The sequence below is a fragment of the Impatiens glandulifera genome, unplaced genomic scaffold (assembly GCF_907164915.1).
Source record: "Impatiens glandulifera unplaced genomic scaffold, dImpGla2.1, whole genome shotgun sequence".
NCBI lineage: Eukaryota > Viridiplantae > Streptophyta > Magnoliopsida > Ericales > Balsaminaceae > Impatiens > Impatiens glandulifera.
Genome location: NW_025919459.1, coordinates 232,266 through 255,075, shown reverse-complemented (window position 1 = coordinate 255,075; position 22,810 = coordinate 232,266). Strand labels below are relative to the sequence as shown.

The 22,810-nt window shown below is 30.0% G+C and overlaps 2 protein-coding genes and 1 pseudogene across 2 annotated transcripts; all 3 read right to left on the bottom strand.

The window, feature by feature from the left end:
• Nucleotides 1-773: 773 nt before the first annotated feature.
• Nucleotides 774-1,994, bottom strand: LOC124918018. Its single transcript, XM_047458287.1, has one exon. The coding sequence runs from the start codon at nucleotides 1,992-1,994 to the stop codon at nucleotides 774-776; it is 1,221 nt and encodes a 406-aa protein (XP_047314243.1).
• A 5,572-nt stretch (nucleotides 1,995-7,566) lies between these two features.
• On the bottom strand, nucleotides 7,567-7,914 carry LOC124918003 (annotated as a pseudogene).
• Nucleotides 7,915-9,648: 1,734 nt separating this feature from the next.
• Nucleotides 9,649-11,323, bottom strand: LOC124918021 (beta-D-glucosyl crocetin beta-1,6-glucosyltransferase-like). Its single transcript, XM_047458289.1, has 2 exons — nucleotides 10,646-11,323; nucleotides 9,649-10,568 (listed from the first exon to the last, which is right to left on the bottom strand). The coding sequence occupies exons 1-2, from the start codon at nucleotides 11,217-11,219 to the stop codon at nucleotides 9,766-9,768; spliced, it is 1,377 nt and encodes a 458-aa protein (XP_047314245.1). The 5' UTR covers nucleotides 11,220-11,323; the 3' UTR covers nucleotides 9,649-9,765.
• Nucleotides 11,324-22,810: the final 11,487 nt, after the last annotated feature.

Genomic DNA, 22,810 nt, shown 5'->3' with positions numbered 1-22,810 from the left:
AGATGGTTTAATTTGAAAGTTCCCAAAATCTGCCTTAAAAATCGTTTTGAAAAATCAGTCATTTTAGGGTTCGATTGATCGGTTTTAGGATTAGGGCTCCAATGGAGTTGATAGCAACTTACAGATCATGTTTTCATGATCTTTATCAAAAGATAAAAAACAGTATTTTCATACCAAATGAAGAACATTCGGTGTTCTTGGACCGAGTCCTGTAGGACTTAGGACGGAGAGATAAGACCGAGAATTCTCGGTCCTGACCGAGACCAAGGACCGAGAAAATTTACCTAAGACTGAGACCAAGGACCAATATTCTTGAGTTAGGACCAAGCCCTAGGACCGGTGTTCTTGAGCTATGACCGAAAAATCCAACCGATGATTCTCACCTAGGACCGAGAGGTCTGACATAGGACCGAGACTCTCAGAATCTACGGCCGAAAAATCTAGATCTGAGACTGAGACTCCTAGACCTAAGACCAAACAATCTGAATTCAACCCTCAATTCAACTAATTATGCCCATAAATGAAAACAAAAGATCTTAGACCATTAAGGGCAATTTGAAAGGTATCACTATACTATTATCTCGAGCAACCCAATAACATAAATGAGTGTAAGCCAGTTAATTTGAATCCCCAAAATTGTATCCATGTTACATATAATTGAATTTGTCACATAAAAAAAATATAGACATAAACAACTGACTAACAAAAAAAATGAACATGCCCCAAAATTTATTAAGCTTAATTTGGCGGCAGTTTACAAATGGACAAATCTCTCATAGGGATCGTTTTCGTGATAATGATTTGGCATCTTGAATAGACATAACCGTTTCGAAAGCACCCACCAAAGCCTTAACCTTATTTTTCTTAGACCGCACAAGCAACTTGTTCGCGGCCTCTTCAATCATATCATCGAGCGAACTTGGTTTGTCTTTCTCCAACTCATCGACGTGTTTTAGATTGATTTTGTCCTCATTTTGAGATTCACACATCTTTTCGATCGTTACAACTTCCCTCAAATCGATTTCTTCCTTACCAACCTCGCCCAATTGAGAAATTGTGCTTCCTTCATTAAACTTAAGCCTATATGGACCATTGTCCTCATTTTCCACATCTATTATTGTTCCTCTCTTGAACTTCATATTCTCAACATTCTCAAGGTTTTCTTCCAATATTTCACTTCTCGCGACATCATCTTCGACATGGGGGATCAAGATCGAAGACAATTGAGAGGAGCTAACATTGTTTTCATTTGTAACATGACATGTGGATGATAATGTCTCGATTTTCTTCTCATCAAGGAATTCGTCTAGTTTAGCTAAAGAAACCTCGGGAATATGTTGTTGGTTGTTTCGTGTTTCACGAGTTGAATTATTATTTGTTTTCCTAGGGGTTTTGCTCAAACCGCCTTTGGAGGATGATGGCCTCGACAACGATACATTTTGTACATTTGGTGAGCCCGAAATAGTCTTCCTTCGTTCAATTAACCGTCGGCTAGTCGAAGTTGGAGAATCGAGAGAGACTTGACTTCCAAGTTTAGTTTCCTTGCGTAAAATCACTTCGCTCATCCTTCTTATATTCCCTAACCGTGGCTTAGTTTGGTCTTCATCTTTATCTATGGGTGACAATAGATTATTTGAAGACATGGATGTTGTTTTGGCTAATCTAGGAACAACCTTCTTTACAAATTGGTGTTTATCTATTAATGTCGTCGAACTTTTGGAATCTTCTTTTTTTCGTGGCGATCTTATTTCGTTTGGGCGTTGGCGTTCGTTATGTCTGGCTAACGTTGTGTCTATTGTCGAATTTTTAGCTTCCTTCTCGAATGAATATGTTTTTGCTAACAATTTTCTTCTATGGGGAGATTTAATTTCTATTTCGGTTGGCTTATACCCGATTTTGCAATTGATGTGGCAAGAACCATCAGGAACTTTGAGGTAATGTGGCACCACCTTATCTTTTTTGAGGACACGAATATCGCTGGTTGAGTTCGTCATTTTTGACACTTTGGTTTGGTTTCTTCTACCAAAGGAAATCGTGGTTATTGAATCTGCGATCAAAGGAATTCTTTATCAATGAATCATCATCATACATGGATGAACATATATTATTTGAAATGAATAAAAAGAGATGAATTATCATCATTGAAATGGAAACATACCTTTTTTTAGCTTTTTGTATTCAAAATTGGTTGTTGGGTCAAGAATTCTTTGAAGCCAACAATGGAAGATCCCCGGAAAATCTGTATGTGAGAAGAGGAAGGAAAGAGAGAATCATAGAAAAAACATGAATTTGAAGGTGAAAAGTTTCATGGATTTCTTTTTACATATCTAATAATTGATTTTCATTGGTAGTTTTGTTTTTGTTTTTTTTTGGCTGAAAATGGCATAATGATGGATAAGACCAACGGATGGATGTGTTTTTTTTTTTTTTTTAATAAGGAAAAAACCTTAAAAAACAGTTTCTCTCTCTACGAATTACCACAAAGAATTGATTTCATAGGATTAAAGGGATACGTTCGATTTCAAATTTGAAATGTCTCATCTCATGTTTATGAGTTCGTTTGATCTGGGTTATTTGGGGATAAAAGTTGAGTTAAAAAAAAAAGGTAAATTAGATATGATTGGAGAAAAAAATGATTTTTATGTATATTACATACATAAATATCTTTATTTTAAATAAAAAAATAAAATATTTAAATAAGGCTTAATTTGATATTTTGTTTAATATACTGACATCAGGTCAATCAAGTAAATCGTCGGACTATGGCAGCTCATTCTTAGAGAAGGCAGTCATTCAATAAAAAAAAACAGTTAGTTAAATTTATTAAATATAAATTAGTGTAACATAATAGTTTAAGATAAAAATGAAGTGTTTTAGGTTATAAGTTCAAATCTCATAAAAAATAATTTTATTTTTTTAATATTTTAAAATAAATATAAGACAATAAAATAAATCTTTTTTTTAACTGGGACGTCTTGTGATTGAAAAAAATAGGACATTTGATGATTGTGTTGAGTAAAATTATTGTATCACTCTCATGTATTTCATTACACTTTGCTAATTTGATAATGATATGCTAATTTGATAATGATATGCTATATTAGCTTGTTTGATATTTCTTTTTATTATCTAAAATTTAATATATTTTTATCTTTGCGCTTTATCTATTTTATCACTCACTTTATCCACTAAAATATCATTTAGATTTTTTTACTTAACAAATTTATTTATAAATTATATTAAATAAAAATAAACTTTATATATTTGTTATAATTTGATATGTTCTTAACTAATTTGTTAAAAGAATATGAAAAGACTTAAACCAGATTTTATCTAGATGGTATTGATCACATATTCTACAATTTTTCTTAGCTTAATAAATTTAATTAATTAAATCAATTATGAATGATATTATATATGCATATCAAATTATGAAAAGAATATGAAGTTTTTTAATTTAAAATATAATGTATTATAATAAAAGTTTAATTACTTATTATTATTTAACTAATTATAATATATATATAAATAATGCATAAATCTAAATAGTTAAATAGTTGGAATTATGAGACATGTGGTCAATTTGAATTTGGCGTTATACAAAATGGACGTGCGGAATTTGAATAAAAAAAAATTGTGTTCATTTTTTTATTTATCTTTTTATCTAACAATAAATGAAATATATAAAAAATTTTATTATATTAAAATAATAAGCGTTCTTCATATATATTAATATATATAGGATAATTTTATTTGTATTAATTATTTTTATAATTATATATTATATATATATATTAATCATTTAAAAAAATATATATAATAATATATTTAAAACTTAATTTGTGATATTTAAATAAAATAATTGTCTTTTTTTATCATTTGTCTATATATTATATTTAACACAAAAAGGTAAATAATATTTTTTATATTAAAAAAATTATTAAAAATAAAATTAATCTTTTTTATTATTTGTCTACATTGGATATATGACACAGAAGGTAAATGCTATTTTTTATACAGAAAAAAAATACTTTTAACTTATTAATAAAAAATAAAATATTATTTGTGAGTTTTATAAAAAAAATCAAAATTTTCAAATTTTATTAGTTACAAAAATATACAATATTAACAAAAATATAAATATTCATCAATCATAAATCCACATAGATTAGAGTTCAAATATTTGAAAATGCAAATTTAAGTAAATTATATGTGTGAATAAAAGGTCGGTAACAAATTAAAAATTGATGGTTAAAAATATATGAATCATATATTTGATTAACTAATCCGTGATGTTACGAGGTTTTGGTAGTTGGTTTGACGAAAGATAAGAAATGTGTGCAAATGTGTGAGATCATGGTATTAGTAACGAGAGATACATTGGATTAGTGATATGATGAGATGATTGATATGTCAAAAATAAGAGTAAAATATGTTGGTACTGTTGAGATGGATAAATAAAGAAGTGAATGAGGTCACGAGATTAGTAAATATGATTGGTCTATTAGGTAAGTAATGGTATTGTTGGTTAACCGAGAAATGAAAGTAAGAGGTCAAAAATGAAGAGGTTGATGAACTGATGAGAAAAAAGTTAAATGAATATCTTTTTATCAAATTTGTTATATATATTTTTTATTAATGAAAACAACGATGAATGTGAAGAGTAAGACGACAACTAGATTTCCTAACCATTGAAGCCATGGACGGACCTAAAAAATTCAGTTGGGGTGGGCTTGAATTCATTTGAACATTGTTGGAGAGAACAAGCAACATATGTGAATTCATTTGAATTTAATATTTTATGGTTTATTAGAATATGACCATTTGAATTTTCAATTATTTGCCTAAACATTATGCTGTCAAGATGCCTAAGTTTATCGTGCCAAATAATAAATTCATTAGTAGCCTTTAGACCTACTATATAGCATATATTTTTGTATAATATAGGCCGGATGAGAAAGTACGCAATTTTTCAAATACCATTTTCTGTCCATTTATTACTTGAGTAATTAAGACATATTCATTTTCTTCTTCATTTGTCGTTTCAGTATGATATCCATTTTTTCGAATATAATTAAAACTTAGTAGATTTCTTCGAATAAAGCATTCACCTTCAATGTAAATGGCATTACTTACATGGTTTTTACCACGGTCATTCCCATCTTAAGGTGGGAGAAAAATATTTTACCAACTATATAACATGTTGTAAAACAACATAATAGATGGAGAATAATATTCAAACACAAATACAATATAGAAAGATTAAGAGAGAAAGTTGAGAGATTTATATAGTATTCATCATGAAAAGTCTATTTATAAGGATGAAAGGTTACATGCATATTGCCACATATATGTCCATGTGTTGAGAAGAATTAACATCCACTTGTTAACGTAAGAACATGCATAATAACACATTAGTATACACTTGTAAAATACATTAGTGTCATAATTAAATTATCACACTTATAAATATTATTAACATATTTTTGTTAGACTAATTCATCTTTAATTTTTATAACCTTCAATCATATCCCATCAATTTAATAATTAATATTTGTTCATCATTTAAATATTCAAATATTTTAAATTTATTTTAGAAAATTTAAGTTTAAAATAATATTTTAATAATTCAATTTAAATAATTTTAAATAATTCACTTTTTCGTTAAACGATTTTTTAAAACATCTTTATGCACAACTCTTTTACACTCATCTTTATGCACAACTCTTTTACACTCATTACTCATTGCATATGCAATGTTAAATAATAATAATAATAATAATACTATTTTAAAGTCACTAGTTTTTTTTTTTTTTTGTCAAACACCATTTGATTAAAGGCTTTAAACCATGAATATTAAATTGTCTTGAAACCTACAAATATGAAATTAAATTATGCAATTTGTTAGGATAGATTGACTGCCATCAACTTACTCTCATTTTCTTTTTAATAAACTTTGGGAATTTTGACAAAATGACCCTAAAGTTGCCTTTATTTGCATCCGTGGTCACCCTAAAAGTTTTATTGCTTTGGTGACCACTTTATTTTTTTTGACGAAAAAACCCTCATCGCGTAACGCGAAAGACCTTCGCGTTACACGAGGTAGGAAAGTATGAAAAATTCAAAATACCCTTATTATTTAATATAACTTGTCAATCTTTTTTCATTTATCTTCTTCTCCTTCTCTCTCTTCACACTCTTGTCCTCCTTCTCTCTAACCCTAAACGGCGGCGACGATTTTCGACAACGGCGACGACGATATTCAACGACGGACACCACAATGAGCACGACGAGCATTGTGGCAACTGGTACGTTTGTTGTTTATTTAAATGAAATTAACATCTTGTATTCGATTCTGAATCACATGAACTATTGTTGTTTATTGTTTATTCGGTTCTATTTCCCGATGAGACTTCATGTTTCGCGAAGGCCTTTCCGTTACGCGAAGGCCTTCTTGTTACGCGAAGGGTCTTCCTTTTTACATATTTAATGAATAATTGCATGGACTTCAATAATATTATATATCCATTCATGTTTTTTATTGCAGCTGAAGTATTCTGGACGATATTCAAACATCATGGTATCAAATGAACATTTCATTGTCAAAATACCTAACGATCTTCCTCTTGATGCGGTTGTTCGTCTTCTCTACGCTGGAATTACAACTTATAGTCTTTTAAGGTACTTTGGTTTGGATAATCCAGGAACCAATTTAGGTGTGGTGGGTCTTGGTAGGTTAGGTCATTGTGCTGTTAAGTTTGCCAAGGCTTTTGGTGCTAATGTGACTATTATTAGTACTTCGATTAGCAAGAAAAATGAGGCGATTGAGAGGCTCGGTGTTGATTCGTTCTTGATTAGTAGTGATACTGATTAGATGAAGAGTAATGGAAAGATTGTCATTGATTTAAGGATGATGGGTAATTAGTTAATAAATGTGTATGTTGATGTGTTCTTATTATGTATGTTGTTTATGTATGTTCTTATTATGTGTGTTGTTAGTAGTTTAGATTAGTTCAACTTTTGGGTAGGGTAATGCAACTTACTATGTAGTAATTAATTAAAGCATGTATTATAATAATATCTCAACTTATAATATCCCAAAGTTGTTCATATTTTGATAAGGTATACTAATGATAAGGTATACTACCAATACAATATATAACACATTTTTGTTTAACAATTGAAATTAATCAAATAAAATAACATATATTTGTATATATAAATCTACAACTTTTATGTGTAATGGATAGATCTGATCACAAATACATAGTTAGATTTATATAAACACAATGTCAACAAGAACATATAACAAAGCATAATAATCATTCATGGTTTTCACATGACAAACTAGTACTGAAAAGTGAAAACAAACCCCAAAACCACAACTGTCTTTTTTTTATCAAATCACCACAACTTAAAAAATATTAGAGAAAACAAAATAAACAAGCTCTCCCCTGCTGCAATGAGCAATAAACAGAGAAGCCCAGAAGGATGATATATCTGAAATGATATGAATAATTATTTTTTTCTCTTGGTCAAAGTCCTGATGAAGACAAAGAGTTGCAGAAATCACATCTCTAGATCTTGTTGAGTTTCTCCGCCTTAGCAATAGGATTGGCTTTAACTATAGCATTATTGGCAGCACCATGATAGTCAAAAAGGCAACCATGTTTATCAGAGTAGCGATGGGATCCACATAACATATTCCCATATCAACATGGCGAGTTCCTTTCCATTAACAATGTTCTCAATGGAGGAGACAACAAGTTTCGTCTGTTCTTGTTTCAAAATCATGTCTTTGTGACATTTGGAACACATTTTCATGATTGTTGCACTTTCGAAGAAGCCACAATTGTTGATGCACAAGATTAGACCTTCCGGTGATGCGTAGCATCTAGTCTCATCATGCTCCATCTTTTTAAGCTTACTGAAATGAACAAAAATGAAATAAAATAGAGTGTGATATGGATTGGTACATGAAAATAAAAGAGAATCAAAATGTTTTGGTTGATGAATATAATGATTCGCTTGATTAGTAGATTGTTTATCACAAATAACCCACATCATACAAGGTCTTAAGCTTGTTCTACATCGCAAACATTCATATATTGAATTACAACTTGCGACTTACCTACAGGCTATAGCAATTCAAAGTTAAAGAAAAGGATAATATGGGATCTACCAAATGGATGAATATGAACAATGCAGATGTCACTTTGTACACAGACATATGGAATAGCATCTGTGAACAGTTATCTTAGTTCAAACAATTATATGCACCACAATTCTCCATTACTGATTTAGGTTGATGATATATGTATCATGATCATGTAACTGAGTCAATCAAAATATATCCATTTGATACTATAAAGAAGATTAAATCTGAATAAAGAAGTTCAACATAGATTTGTGATATTTTACAGAAAACCATAGTTCTCCTAAAACGCAAAAAGCAATACAATTTACAAAATCATTAACAGAAACTCAAAACAAACAATCTATTATTATAAGAAAATTCACAATTCGAAAATGAATTCGAACCCTAACCTGTTTGACAAAATAACAACCTCCTTCCTCCTCCAGAACAATTTGACCCAATCTCCTCCACCCACAAAATCGCAATAATCGAGCATGATACTCGTCAAATAGATCAACAAAAAAGATTAAACAAATCGCAGACAGATCGATCCAAAAACAACATCGTTATACATAGAAAATACGAGGAAATGAAATCAAAAAATATTCACCTTAGAATAAAAAAACAAGATTATTTGCAAATATCATTATCGACAATATGAACAACCAATATGAAAACCAATATGAACAATAAGATGAACAAAATATGAACCAATATGAACAATAAGACATGTTTAGGGTTTGAAGATGAAGATAATGGAAATAAGAACATAAATCGATCTGTATGATGAACAAATGATATTCGGGGGTTTTGGTATCGATCTGTATGATATGTTCGTTTAGAGTTCCGTCGCGGCTGTCGTTGTCGTCGCCGTCTAAAAGAGAACGATGAGTAGAGAAAGAAGAGAGAAAGGAAAATAACGAAATGAAAAAATTTGAGTATTTATATAAAGAACTTTTTCACTTCGCGTAACGCAAAGGCCCTTCGCGTTACGCGATGAGGGTATTTTCGTCAAAAAAAAATAAAGTGGTCACTAGAGCAATAAAAATTAGAGTAATGATAGAGAGCGGGAAAAAAAATGACTAGAAAGTATAGGGAAATGATGTGTCATTTCCTGAGTGGTTTGAAAATCTGAAAATTTTCTTTCTTTTTAAATTTTCAAACCACTCAAAAAATGACACATCATTTCCCTATGCTTTCTTGTCATTTTTTCCCTTTCTCTATCATTACACTAAAAATTATGGGGTGACCACGGATGCAAATAAAGGCATCTTTAGGGTCATTTCGTCAAATTTTTCTAAACTTTAAATTACAAAGAGCATATAAATGTCTAGATGTTCTAAACATCGGCTTGATTTCGGAAAGAAGGGTTATTCAATCTCGTTTTTATTTGATAATTTAATCAAATGAAAATTATTAGAATTCTTTTTCTTCTTCACATTCACACATTCTAAAATTAGAACTCTTTGTGAATATGACTCAAGTTTTATATCCATACCTGCAAGATCATTTTTTTTATTTAACTAATTTCATTAACTTTACTTCAACAAATTCTACTAGATCTTCAAGCTCAATCTTACTTCCAAAAAAAAAAAAGATAATAATAAATTTCAACTCAACTTTGAATATCAATCCATGTTTTTCCCATGAATATTCTTCTTGTGAAGCTTGTACAATTCTTCCACAACACCATCAATATCTTCTTCTCCTTTACTTTTGATTTTGTGTTTCATTTCTCTTGCTTTATTCTTAATCTTATTCCCATCTTCATCACCAACTATGACTTCCCTTATCAAATGTGCAATCTCTTCACCACTAAACCCTCCATTATCATCTCTATTAACTTCCAACCCCACACCAATCTCCTCCACAAGCCTTGCATTCATTGGTTGGTCTATGTTCATGGGTATAGCCACAATTGGGATTCCAAATGTCATAGCCTCCATTGTAGAACCCCATCCACAATGGCTTACAAATCCTCCAATATTTGGGTGCACCAAGATTCTAGCTTGGGGAGCCCATTTATCAACTACAAGCCCTCTATCTCCTACTCTTTTAAGGAAGCCATTGGGTAATGCTTCTTCAATTGAAATCTTCTCATCAAGAGAAAATCTAAGCACCCAAATGAAATTCACCATGCTTAGCTCCAACCCTTTTGCTATTTCTTCCCTTTCCTCACTCGATAGAAACTTCTCTGTTCCAAATGACACAAACACTGTTGATGATTTCTCTTTCTTGTTAAGCCACTTCATGATCTCCTTATCATCTTCACCGTTTTCTTCTTCTTCAACTTCTTCTGGTTCTTGAACCAACGGACCTGTGGGGACTATCTTTCTGCCTAATAGTTTTGATCCAAACTCAATGTATTTCCCTTCAATTTCTCCAAAAGTCTTCACGAATATTATCTCACAACAGTGTGGTACTGATGTTTCTATTCAAATAAATCATATCTCAGTTTAGTTCTAATAATATAATTCTGAAATGATCTAAACCCAGAATATGAATTACCTCCACTCCGAGCTTGATTTCTCCGTTTTACCATTTCTTGACATTTCTGGTTCCAGTAAGTTCCCCGAAGACTAATGATGGGATAAGGGAAGTCATCGTCCTCTTTCAGAGGTTTTTGGCGGAAATAACAGATGATGGAAGCGCTAGAGGTGATGAACTGAACTGCTGGTATCCCAATTGTTGCTGCAGCAATTGAGGCCCATTCTTGGTGGAAGTCATAAATGAGTATGTCTGGTTTCAGGGTTTTAATGATTTCAATGAAAGATGGACTGGCCATATCCATGGCTGTTTTGAGAACTGAGTTGAGGTGAAGTGGGAGGCCATTAGTTGAGTGGAAACTGGGATCAGGAAGGTCTGGTTGAGATGGGATATGGAATTCAATGAGTTTGATCGAATGAGAGTATTTCTGGGTCACCCTTTTCCTTATAGAGCTCAGATTGATCGGAGTTGAGCATAGATAGATTTGGAGGTTTTTGTTGGAAAGTCTTTTGGCAAGCTCTAAGTAAGGTGAGATATGGCCATGGGCTAACCATGGGACCATTACAACATTCAAGCATGGCTTCTTCGTCTCCATTTGAATTGATTCTCAGTTACAGCAAGCTTTGGTGAATCAATAGAAAGTAGATGGGTAAGAATTTTTAAGTTAGAAGAACATTTGAGAGATTGAGAGAGAGGAAGATTTGATCTGATTTGGTAAGTTTATTTAAAAAATACTGATCTTCTGATTTTTAAGATTTTATTATTATTTATTTATTTTTGGGCAAAAAAAAAACTTAAAATTATAATAATAAAATATTTTTTAAAAATATTTTAATATTGTATTTAATGAGTTGAGTGATTGAAAAAAAAAATCTGACTTTAATTGCTCAACCAAATTTATATCAATATCAAAAAGTTGTGGTTCCAAATGGTTAATGAAAAAAATAATTTTTAAATCCGTCCAATGATTGAAAATAGAAATAATCTATTTAAATTTTGAATTATAACTTTTGGCGGGTTGATACAATATACAATAATTTTTATTTTATTAAAATTTTAGAAATAGAAAAATTTATATATTTATCGTATTTTGATTTCGGTATATCTTAATTTCGATAAAATATATAAATATTATACTGTTGATATTAAAAAAAAACATACTTATTTACAAAAAAAAAAAAAAAAAAAAATGAATGAGTAAATTATTACAAAAAAAAACCGTTAAAAAAAAATTATAAGCATCTATTATAAAATTTTTTTTTTTAAGAATACAACATTATTAAAGATTAAGTTTTAAAGTTATATACTAAAGTAGAGGAGAGGAAGATTCCTAACGGTCTTCAATCGCATTTGTAGAAGTTTTTTATAAATTGATAATAAATACACTCTATGTGACAGGATAATAATAATAAAAATGATTTGAGTTAACATTATTTAATTCTAAAAAATTATGTTTATATAATTGAATTTACATAAAATCTATTTAGAAAAAAAAAATAAATCTATTAAGTTTAGATAAATTGATTAGTTGATCACCGGTTTGATCTAATTGAAAATTAGATAATGGCTTGTTGAATCCAATTTTTGAAATGAAAATTAAATCATAATTATTTATAATTTCACTACTCATTATTTATTTATTTTTAATTTAAAAGAATTAACATAATACCCCACCAATATAAGACTCCGCTTTCACTCAAAACATTTCCAGTGGGAATCAAATTCATGACATTCTGATATCTTTGGTCGACTTTTTTCACCAAGCTACTTTGGTGGGGTATATATATATATATAAATATTATTTTGGTATATATCGATAGTTTAAAAATTTCGTAGTTTTACCGTACTAATATTTCGGTATCAGTACCCTACCTTACATTTTTTTTGATTTATCGAAAAAATAATATCTTTAATATTTTGTGATACAATATTTTCGATATACTAACAATTTAATATAATATAAATAATCCTCTCATCCTAAATTTGTAACCATAATAATAGAATGAAGAGTCTTAAACTAGTCAATAATATTTTTCAAGCATTTGACCTGTTATCCTACCTTAATAAAGCATAAATAACCCAAGATCAAACAAAATGTGGAGTTCTTGGGTAGGACGGATAAGGGTAAAATCTTTGTACAAATTAAAATTCAAGAATTATTTAAAGATGTATGAAAATTGAGGGGTGAAATAATATTTTATCCCAAATGCCTTGAAAGCTGGGCCTAATAAAATATAATGCTGGGCCATGATTCTGGTTCAGATTTGAATCTTATATGTTGTTTGATTGTGGATCATTTTTCAAAAAGAAATTAATTATTAGTATAAAATTAATAGCTATTTAATATAATATTTTATGACTGTTTTTCAATTATTTTAAAAATCAGTTTACTTTGAAAGATATAGTACATTTGATGGAAGTAAGGTAAAAAGTTGTTCTCACATTTAAAATGTTATTAAGGAGTAAATATGTATATAAAAAAATAAATTATCGTAATAATAGTTAATATTGATAATAGTTAAAATTTATTTATAAAATATAAAAAATAATGAAAATTTATAGATTTTGCGGCTAAATTTAAATTTCTTTTTTAATTGAGAAAAACATTATATTATGCTTGAAGTTAGAGTCACTTTTTTAATTTATGTAGAAAATATGTAGGTATTGTCCACGTACAAAAACCCAAAAATGCACCTATAATATTTATTTCAATAATTCTCATCGACCATGAGGGCAACAAAAAAACAACAATAAAAAATTATAACTATTTAAACTATACAATAACTTAATATGTTTTTTTATAATATAAATTTTAAATAATTCATTATTCAACTTAAATTTATAAAATAAATAATTTATAATACGTAATTTTAAAACTTTTTAACAAATATATATATATTTATATATTTAATGTTTATTTAAATATTTAGAGATTAATACATAAATTTAAAAATTAATGTAATTTAAAAAATCTTAACATACCACCATAAAAAAATGGAATGATTAGTTAATTATAATTATAAAATTAAATATATATTTTTAAAATGGTATAAATAAAAAAAATCGTTTAAGCATAATAACAAAACATCACGTGAAATAAAACAGTATTTAATAAGTTATCGAGTTCAAAAATCTCCGAGAAGAACGATTAACTCCTCGACAGACTCTACTGACTTTCTGGACGAATCTCAAAAAGCATCATAATAATAACATTAAAAATGATATGCATCGAATGCCAACGATCATTGAAAGTTCGATAATTTCTCTCAAATCAGATAGTCCTCAAAAAAATAATTGGGATGATAACCTAAATATGTAGGTATACCATCTTAACCGCATCAATTCAAATTTTCAGCAATTATCCAAAGACTCAGGTATCACCTAATGAATCCCGGTAATACTTCATAAAAGACTTCAAATACTAGTTACCCGTCAATAATGCAAAATTAAATGAGTTGTCGATTCTACATATTCGTAACACATACGACTAACTATAATACAACTTTTTTTCATGCACATATCATCCGTAAGAATTTCACCGTGAATAACGCTCCATCCAAAGAACGAGATCTTGGATGAAATCTTTGACTCCCAAAATTTTTCCCAACAAAAATTATATGGAATCATCTTAGAAAGCAACTTTTAGCAATGCCACACATGAAAACTATCTATATCTTGCCAACACATAACATCTTATTAGATGGGACACTTGCTTGCGTCCTATCAAAAGTAAAACTCTATTATGGGACATATTCTCCATAAGTTTAATCTCCTTTTATATTTAATCCGACTAGTGAAACCACTAGATTATCAAACATGTCATTAACTGTGACATTTCTACATATAACAATTGAAGCAAACTAATGATACGTCGTAGCTAGACTTTTCATACTACATCAAATGTCATCCAAAAAAATAATCGAAGAACCATCCCCACAATAAATTTATACTACTCACGAAAACATTTCCACATAGAATAAATTACCTCCAAATGCTATACCTCACTAGATAATTAAACATTTTGGTGAACCAACTAGACCAATTATGATAATACTTACATCTAATTATCGGTGCCCAAAGACTATTCTGTTTTGTTGAAAATCTACTATACCATTTTGATATAAGAGTCTTATTAAAAAAAATAAGATCTCGAATATCCATACCTCCTTAATATGTACAACATTTAACCTTATCCCAAATAACTAGATGACAAAATAATGTGTTATAAGAACCCATACAAACTCCACACTCTTAAGGAGAATCAATAACGACATCATATATGTGGATATAAATGACAACACACTCTTAATAAGGATTAATCGACCTTTTTTGAGATTTTTTTATCTAGATAGTTTACATTCTATTTTATTGATAATCAGGTCCCAAGAGACCTTGGATCGTAATTTAGCACTTAATGGCATACCAAGATAGGTTGACGGAATTATGTTATTATATAACCGTTTACAGAAACTCAACTTAATTTTATTTAAAATTGAAACGTAATAAAAAAATTAAATTCCATTAGTTTTTTAAATTTTCATACTAACCACCAAACATTCTAAAATATTTTAATTTTTTTTTATAAATTAACGAATTATTTACAAATTTATAATATAAAAAATATATATAGTATTGGCCATACATCTCTTCGGTTTGATGTTTTGGAGCAAAATGTTGAGTATATCTACCGAAACACCGTCTTGTTGTTGGGATGTTCTCAATCCCCTGTGTCCCACGTTGCCAACCAATTAAAACGAAATATAATATTATATTATTAAAATTGAGTTTAAAAAAAAAAACGAAACCAAGCATGACTCATTTCGTCCTTCCGTTTGTAACCCAAATTGGATACCACTCTGTCACATCATCTCCCATCAGTCTTCATTTCGTCCAATTTCACCATTTTATTATGATTTACAATTTCTCTCTCTAGACTATTCACGATTTCTTTACCGAAAACATATTACACGAATCTCTATCGAAAACAAGCTTCAGTAGCTAGCCAAAACTTCACAAATCTTTGCCAGAAACAAGCTCCGTAGTTCTTGAAAATGGTACATTTGACGCTTTTGAAAACTAACAAGGTTCTATTTTATTCGTGTGATATGTTTTGTTTGGAGAACTAATAATTTTATATTTTGTTAATATTCAGGAAACATCTTCCAGCAACATCAACGATAATGATGGGAGGTAATGTATTTCATTTGAAGCGTTCTTAACATGAGAGCAAACATCGCCTGAGAGCGTACATTAACTCTCTTGTAAAACACCATTCATATTAGAGTTGTTGTACATCAGCTATTGTGTATGCTCGTTTCACATTAGAGTTGTTGTACATCAACTCTCGTGTGATGCTCATTTCATATTAGAACTTATGTACAACAACTCTCGTATAAAGCGAGCATCACACAATAACTGTAATGTGAAGCGCATTTAACACGAGAGCACATTAAAACAGTTGTACAATAGCTATCATGGGATATTCGCTTTACATGAGAGTTGTTGTACATCAACTCTAATGTGAAGTGAGCATCACACAAGAGCTGATGTACATCAGTTCTTTATACATCAGCTCCTTAATACAACAACTCTCTTGTAAATCACCCTTCAATTAGAATTGTTGTAACAAAATATTATTATTACGATGTTCACCAACATTTTGTTTTTTTCATGATCTAGAATTGAGAGCGAATGTACACCGTCAATTAAATTTGGATCAAAATGGTAAATTTGAAGAGTACTAACCCCTAAGTGTTTCAAAAAAATTTATACTACATATGGGTAGAAATTTTAAGAAAGAAAAAGATGTATATGAATTTTACTTAGCATACGCTAAAGAAATTGGATTTTGTATAAGATGCAGTTCAAAACAAAATGATAAATATAAAATTATTTTCATAATCTATTCACATATATTATTTTATATTCCTAATATAAAGATTATTTCCATAATCTATCAAGTTTTAATACTAGATAGGGTTTTGTGTTGTAGTGCACAAGGTCAAAGAAAAAAAAGTTAAAAGAGATTATTTTGTCAAATGTAGTCGTTCTGAAATAAGATTTAGTTGTGAGGTTAAAATGAGGATAAAGAGGGAGAAAATATTGTGTTTAAAGTAGTGGATTTTTTTAGTGAGCATAAACATCCTCTTACAAGTCCAATGAAATCTCACATTTATAGATGTCATAGGAATATATTTGCATCTACAAATTTACAAATTGAGATAACATTTGATGTAGGAATCTCTTCAAAGGCATCACATGCTATTATGGCGAAACAAGTAGGTAGGAGAGACAATTTATGTTTTATTCATGAAGATTACAAAACTACTTGCAATCCAAAAGAACAAGAGATTGTATGACTGGGGATACATGTGGTTTGTTAGAATATTTGTAAAAAACGCAATTTGATGATCACAATTTTTATCATGCTATTCAACTTGATGCCGACGATTTAATACCTATTTGTTGGTTTCATGCTAAGAAGCGAGCTGATTATGAATACTTTGGAGATGTTGTTTGCTTTGACAAGACCTATAGGAAGAACAATGAAGGTCGTCAAATTGCATTGTTTGTAGGTGTTAATCATCACAAATAATCCATAATTTTTTGTGTCACTTTATTATATGATGAAACTTCCTTGACATTTGAATGGTTGTTTGAGACATTTACTACAACTATGATTGCCAAAAAACCGACAACTATTTTTACCAATCAAGATGCGGCAATGTAAAGTTCTTTAACATCAAAATGTCCTAAAACAAATCATCGTCTATGTATTTGGCACATTTATCAAAATGCAGCCATACATTAAAATAAAGTCTTTAATGAGTTTAGAGAGATTTCCAATGATTTTTTTCATGTATATATGTTTTTGATGAATAAAAAGATTTTCTTAAAACAATGAATCAAATGTCGACAAAGTATGCACTTGAAGACAATGATTGGTTGAGGTGTATGTTTTGCATTAGGATAAAATTGACTTTAGCATATGGACGATACATATTTTGTGCAAATATGACTACAACTCAAAGAATGAGAGCATGAACAATGTTTTGAAAATGCATGTCTCCTATAAACACAAGCTCTTTGAATTTTCAATCACTTCAAAAGACTCATTGATGATTGTAAATATGAGGAGTTAAAAGCTAATTTTAAATAAACTAATAGTGTGTCATGTTTGTCCTACCCAATTGAGGTCTTAAATATTTCAAGTAATATTTACACTCCTTATGCATTCAAGTGTTTTGAATGATAATAGTTCATGTATCACGATTGTGGTGTAGAATTTTTGAGGACGTTGATACACACAAAATATAAAATCACTCATCCCAAAAAGAGATATCATCATATAGTTATATTTTATAAAAATTGTGATAAAATTGAGTGTAGTTGTCGGTAATTTGATTTTGGTGTAATTTTATGTTCTCATGTTCTGAAGATATTCACGATGAGAAACATCATGAAGATTCTTACTAAGTTGATATTAATAAGGTGGACTCGTACAACCAAAAATAGATATTTTAGAGTTACAAATTCAATGATGAATATTAGTACTTTGGATCCAAAATATCTTCAAAGTAGGTGATACAAAGAATTATGTGAATTGTATATTCATTTGATTACGAATGCAACATAAATGGATGACACTTATAGGGATGGTGAAGACATTCTGTTGACCCAATGTAAGATCGTGGATGATAAGTTACAACAAATAATTTTGAGTCAAACACTATTTGGATTTTCTTTCAGTGTGGTACCTCTATGAAAGTTAAAGAAATTAAATCGAAGAAGAAAACAAACTCTAGTAAAAGATTAAAAGGTGCCTTAGAGAAGAATTCAAGGAAAAGAAAATTAATAAAAAAAAGTCAATAAACAATAATTAAGGTATTTCACTATTTTAGCCAAACAACAATAATTGTGGTATTTATTTCAAGTCATTATTTACTAACAAATCGTTCATTGTTTTATTGTTTCAGCCTTCAATTTCAATGTCAACAACTACTATAGTCACAACTCCACAACATTAGAATGGAAGTTTGAACATGGACACTAACACTCCATTTACTATACTTTTGTCATCTCAACTTTCTTAAGTAGGGTCGACTACGTGTGAAGGTGAAGGGCCTTTACTTGATATGGTTGCTTTAAACGACTCATATCATTACTGAAATTATTCAAAGAGTTCTACAAACATTAACTAGTAGTTAAGTCTCCAATTATGCATAGAGTTGTAGAAATATTGAAGTTATTATATATATTTCACGTTTATTAATATATTTAACTCATTTTATTATTGTCTTCTTTATATTATTTTTATTTAAAATGTTATTCACATGAGATCGTAACTAACACCTCACAACCTATTTAAAAATAAAAAGACTTAGTCCTTTTACAAAAGCTAACTTTAAACTAATGTCAAACTAACATTTTACATGAATGTGTGAATCGTTTTACACGAGAGTGATGTATAGAATATATTGTGGAAAGCGCGCTTTACACGAAATTGTTGTACAACAACTTTCGTGTAATGCGCGTTTTACACAAGAGCGTTTCACACCAACTTTCATGTAATGCACACTTCAACATGAGAATGTACATTAAATTCTAGATCAAGGGAATTTTGTGCCATATGATTGAAAACATCAATAACTTTGGATGTCAATATCTGTATTTTGAAATCAGATAATTTAGAGTCTATAACCCCCAAAAAACCTTTGTCTCAAAAAAAGCTCAAGATACGAGAAATTTCAACATCGGTTTGTGTCTCAAGAAATATTTTTAAATAAAACATTATTTAAAAGAATTATGAAAATATATCTTGACCTTTTGAAATTAATTATGACAATAATTAATTTTTGATCAAATGTTAAATAATCTTTTGGATTTAGAATAATCAAATTAAAATTTGATTAATAAAAATTTGTGTTTTAAATTAATTAAAAATAATTAATTTAAAGTATTTTTTATTTGATAAAGAGTCACAAATTGATTTTTAGTTTAAAACCAATAAAAAAATATACGTATACAAACGTATTTTTAACTAGAGTTTTATTGGTTCATAGTTTGGTAATACTCGGGAAAGGACTTTTACGCTATATCCTCCGTACCCGTTAAAAAACGGTCTCTACTTTATAAAATCTTGGATTTTGAAAAAAATGGTTGTATACTATTTTATTTTAACAAATTATTTTTCCGGTCATAAACATGCACACGTTTTTGTGTAATTAAAATTGTAACAACAATATTTAAATGTTTGTACCTGTAATTGATGATGATAACTAGGGAGGAATGTACCTAAAGAATATTAGTTTTAAAGGCATTATAGTTTTAAAAATATATCTCAAAAAAGCTTTTGTCAAATTATTTTTTATAGAAATATTCTAAAAATATTTTGAAACCATTTTCTATTTTTATGAATTTTTAGAAAGAAATTTAAGTTTCCAAAATTATGAAAATAATTTTGAAATATTAAAAATGAAATCAAACAGACCCTAGGACTGGTGCTCTCGATCCTATGTGCACTTTTTATCGGTTGGGGTTGAGGCCCTCGATCCTGGGTGAGAAATTCTCGGTCGGGTGCGGGATTCCTCATTTCTAAGTTCGGGAATTCTCAGTCGGGTGCGAGAATTCTTGGTCCTAAGTTAGCCTGTGGCTAACTTTGTCGGTCCTAGGTGTTGATGTCCCTCGGTCATGGGTTAGCCTTTAGCTAACTTTGTCAGTCCTAGGTGCTGATGTCCCCCGGTCTTGGGTTAATCTTGGGATAACTTTGTTGGTCCTGGGTGTTAATATCCCTTAGTCACGGGTTAGCCCTGGGCTAACTTTTGTAAGTCCTGAGTGTAAAGAACATTCGATCCTGGGTTAACTTGAGGCTAACTTTGTCGGTCTTGAGTGTGAAGAACACTCGGTCTTAGGGTAGCATGTGGCTAACTTTTTCGGTCCTAAGTGTGAAGAACACTTGGTCCTGGGTTAGCCTAATACTAGTGTTCCTCGGTCCTAAGTGTGAAGAACACTCGGTCCTAAGTTATCCAAGGGCTAGTTTTCCTCGGTTCTAAGTATGAAGAACACTCAGTCCTGGGTTAGCCTTGGGTTAGTTTTCCTCAGTCCTGGGTGTTGAGGACTCTCCGTCCTGGATAAACTTGGGCTAGGTTTCTCGGTCCTCAAGAACATCCAAACTATAAATTTTACAGTATGGGTTTAGGCATGGATCCTTTGATCTGAGGGAATAAGAAGCTTCACAAAACTCCCAAGATCTTTTAGAACATCATTCCGATGTATCATTCAATCGGGATGAGGTCACATTCAACCAAAATAGTTTTGGTACAAAAAATGGGTTTTGATTGTAGGACTTTGATGAAGCGTAAGGAGCTTATCAATAGCTCCCTTATGCTTCATATGGTTGAATGGATACAAAACATGAACACTAGCTTTTCGTTTTGACCAATTCAAGAATTGGAATTTTTATTTTTTATAAAAAAATTACTTTTTGATCAAACATGATCGGGATGGATTGAAACTGGTCCAAATAGGTTTCCAACATTATTAAAAACATGTTGGGAAGCTTTATGGGTTAGTGTTCTTTAGAAATAACTCAAAAACATAAAACCCTATTTTAAAATTTTCCAAATTCAAATTTGTTTTTTATTGATTGATTGTGTTTTTCTTCAACATAAATCTTGTAAATGATCGTATGATCGTTTTCTAATCAAGAAATCTAACAACCGGGCTGTATATGAAAATGTGAAAACTTAAATATAAAAATTTCAATTTTAAACTACAAGATTGAATTAGAGGGTGATTGAAGTTTATTGAGAGTTGGAGAACACTCCTTAGATTTTAGGGAAACTTTGTGAACGTCTAGATCAAAGTCTTAAGTCCTTGCACGAAAATACCAAAAAATCCAGAAAGCTTGAAGTTTTAATGGCGAATTATTCAAAAATTTTGATTGAAGGCTTGAAAGTGGATCTCTTGCCTTCGACTTGCTCAAGGGAGACTAGTTATAGCCTCTCAAGGTTGGTTAATTGACCAAGTGATTTCAATTAAGTCAAAAGACCATTGATGGTCTTTTGGATGTTTTCTGGCCAGTTGTCTGTATAGGCAGTAATGATGCTCCTAGGTGTAGGGGAAATGATCACATGAGTTGGGTGATTATTTCACCTTTTGAACGAAGTCAAAAGGTGGAGAAACGATAAAGTTCCAACTTTGAAAAATCAAAGATGAAATTATTCTTATCCAGTTTGTCGTCGCGAGGAAGAAGACAAACCAGACGTGATACGACGTCATTTCAGGCGTAAATCCAAATGTGGACGCTTTGTTGGCGTTCCGTCTATCTTTCGTCCTCAATTGGGCATTTCGTCGCGTTTTGGCTAACGACGTTGAGACGCCCGTTTGCTAATCAGGTGCTGCGCGAAAGTGCTTTCCTTCCATTGCAGCGGGTGACGTGGACAACTCTTTAGCGTTGGATGATTTCCAACGCCTATCCAAAGGTTGTGGCTTTTGCTGCAGCAACTCTTCTGAGTTTCGGTTACACTAGATCTCATGCAGTTTTTAGCCTAAAGGGTTTGTTTGAAATTGTTTTTTCTTTAACCTTTCGATTTTTTTTTTAATCTTAAAAATATACAAAATATTTTTAATGAATATGACATATATTTTTCCAATTTATTTATATATTTTTGGGTAATAAATAATTTATTTGAGATAAAATGGATACAACATTTATCCTAAATTATTTATTTTAATTCTCTTTTATTTTTCTAAAATTAATTTGGGATAAAATGAGTACAATATTTATCCCAAATTATTTTATTTATTTTCTTGACCATTATTCTTAATTAATTTGGGTTTAATTATTCAATTAATTTTTAAATCATTTTGGTATTGGTTTTAATTATTTTGAATTTATTTATTTAAAATAATCATTTTAAAATTTATAAATTAAGTATGTAAAATTTTAGTATTTACATAGTCTAAACAACGTAACAATATAATTAAATGTGAAGGGCTTGCAATGACAATTTATAATAGCCTTTTAAGTATAATTGCACATAAAATACATTCTCATATTCTGAAATCTCATGAGGAGCCTCTCCCAAAACATGTTCTGGATCCCTTCAAGAAGTGAAAGGTGTGCAAGAGGTCTCCCACGTCCAAAACCACCTCTTAGAGATTATACCAAATACTATAATCACA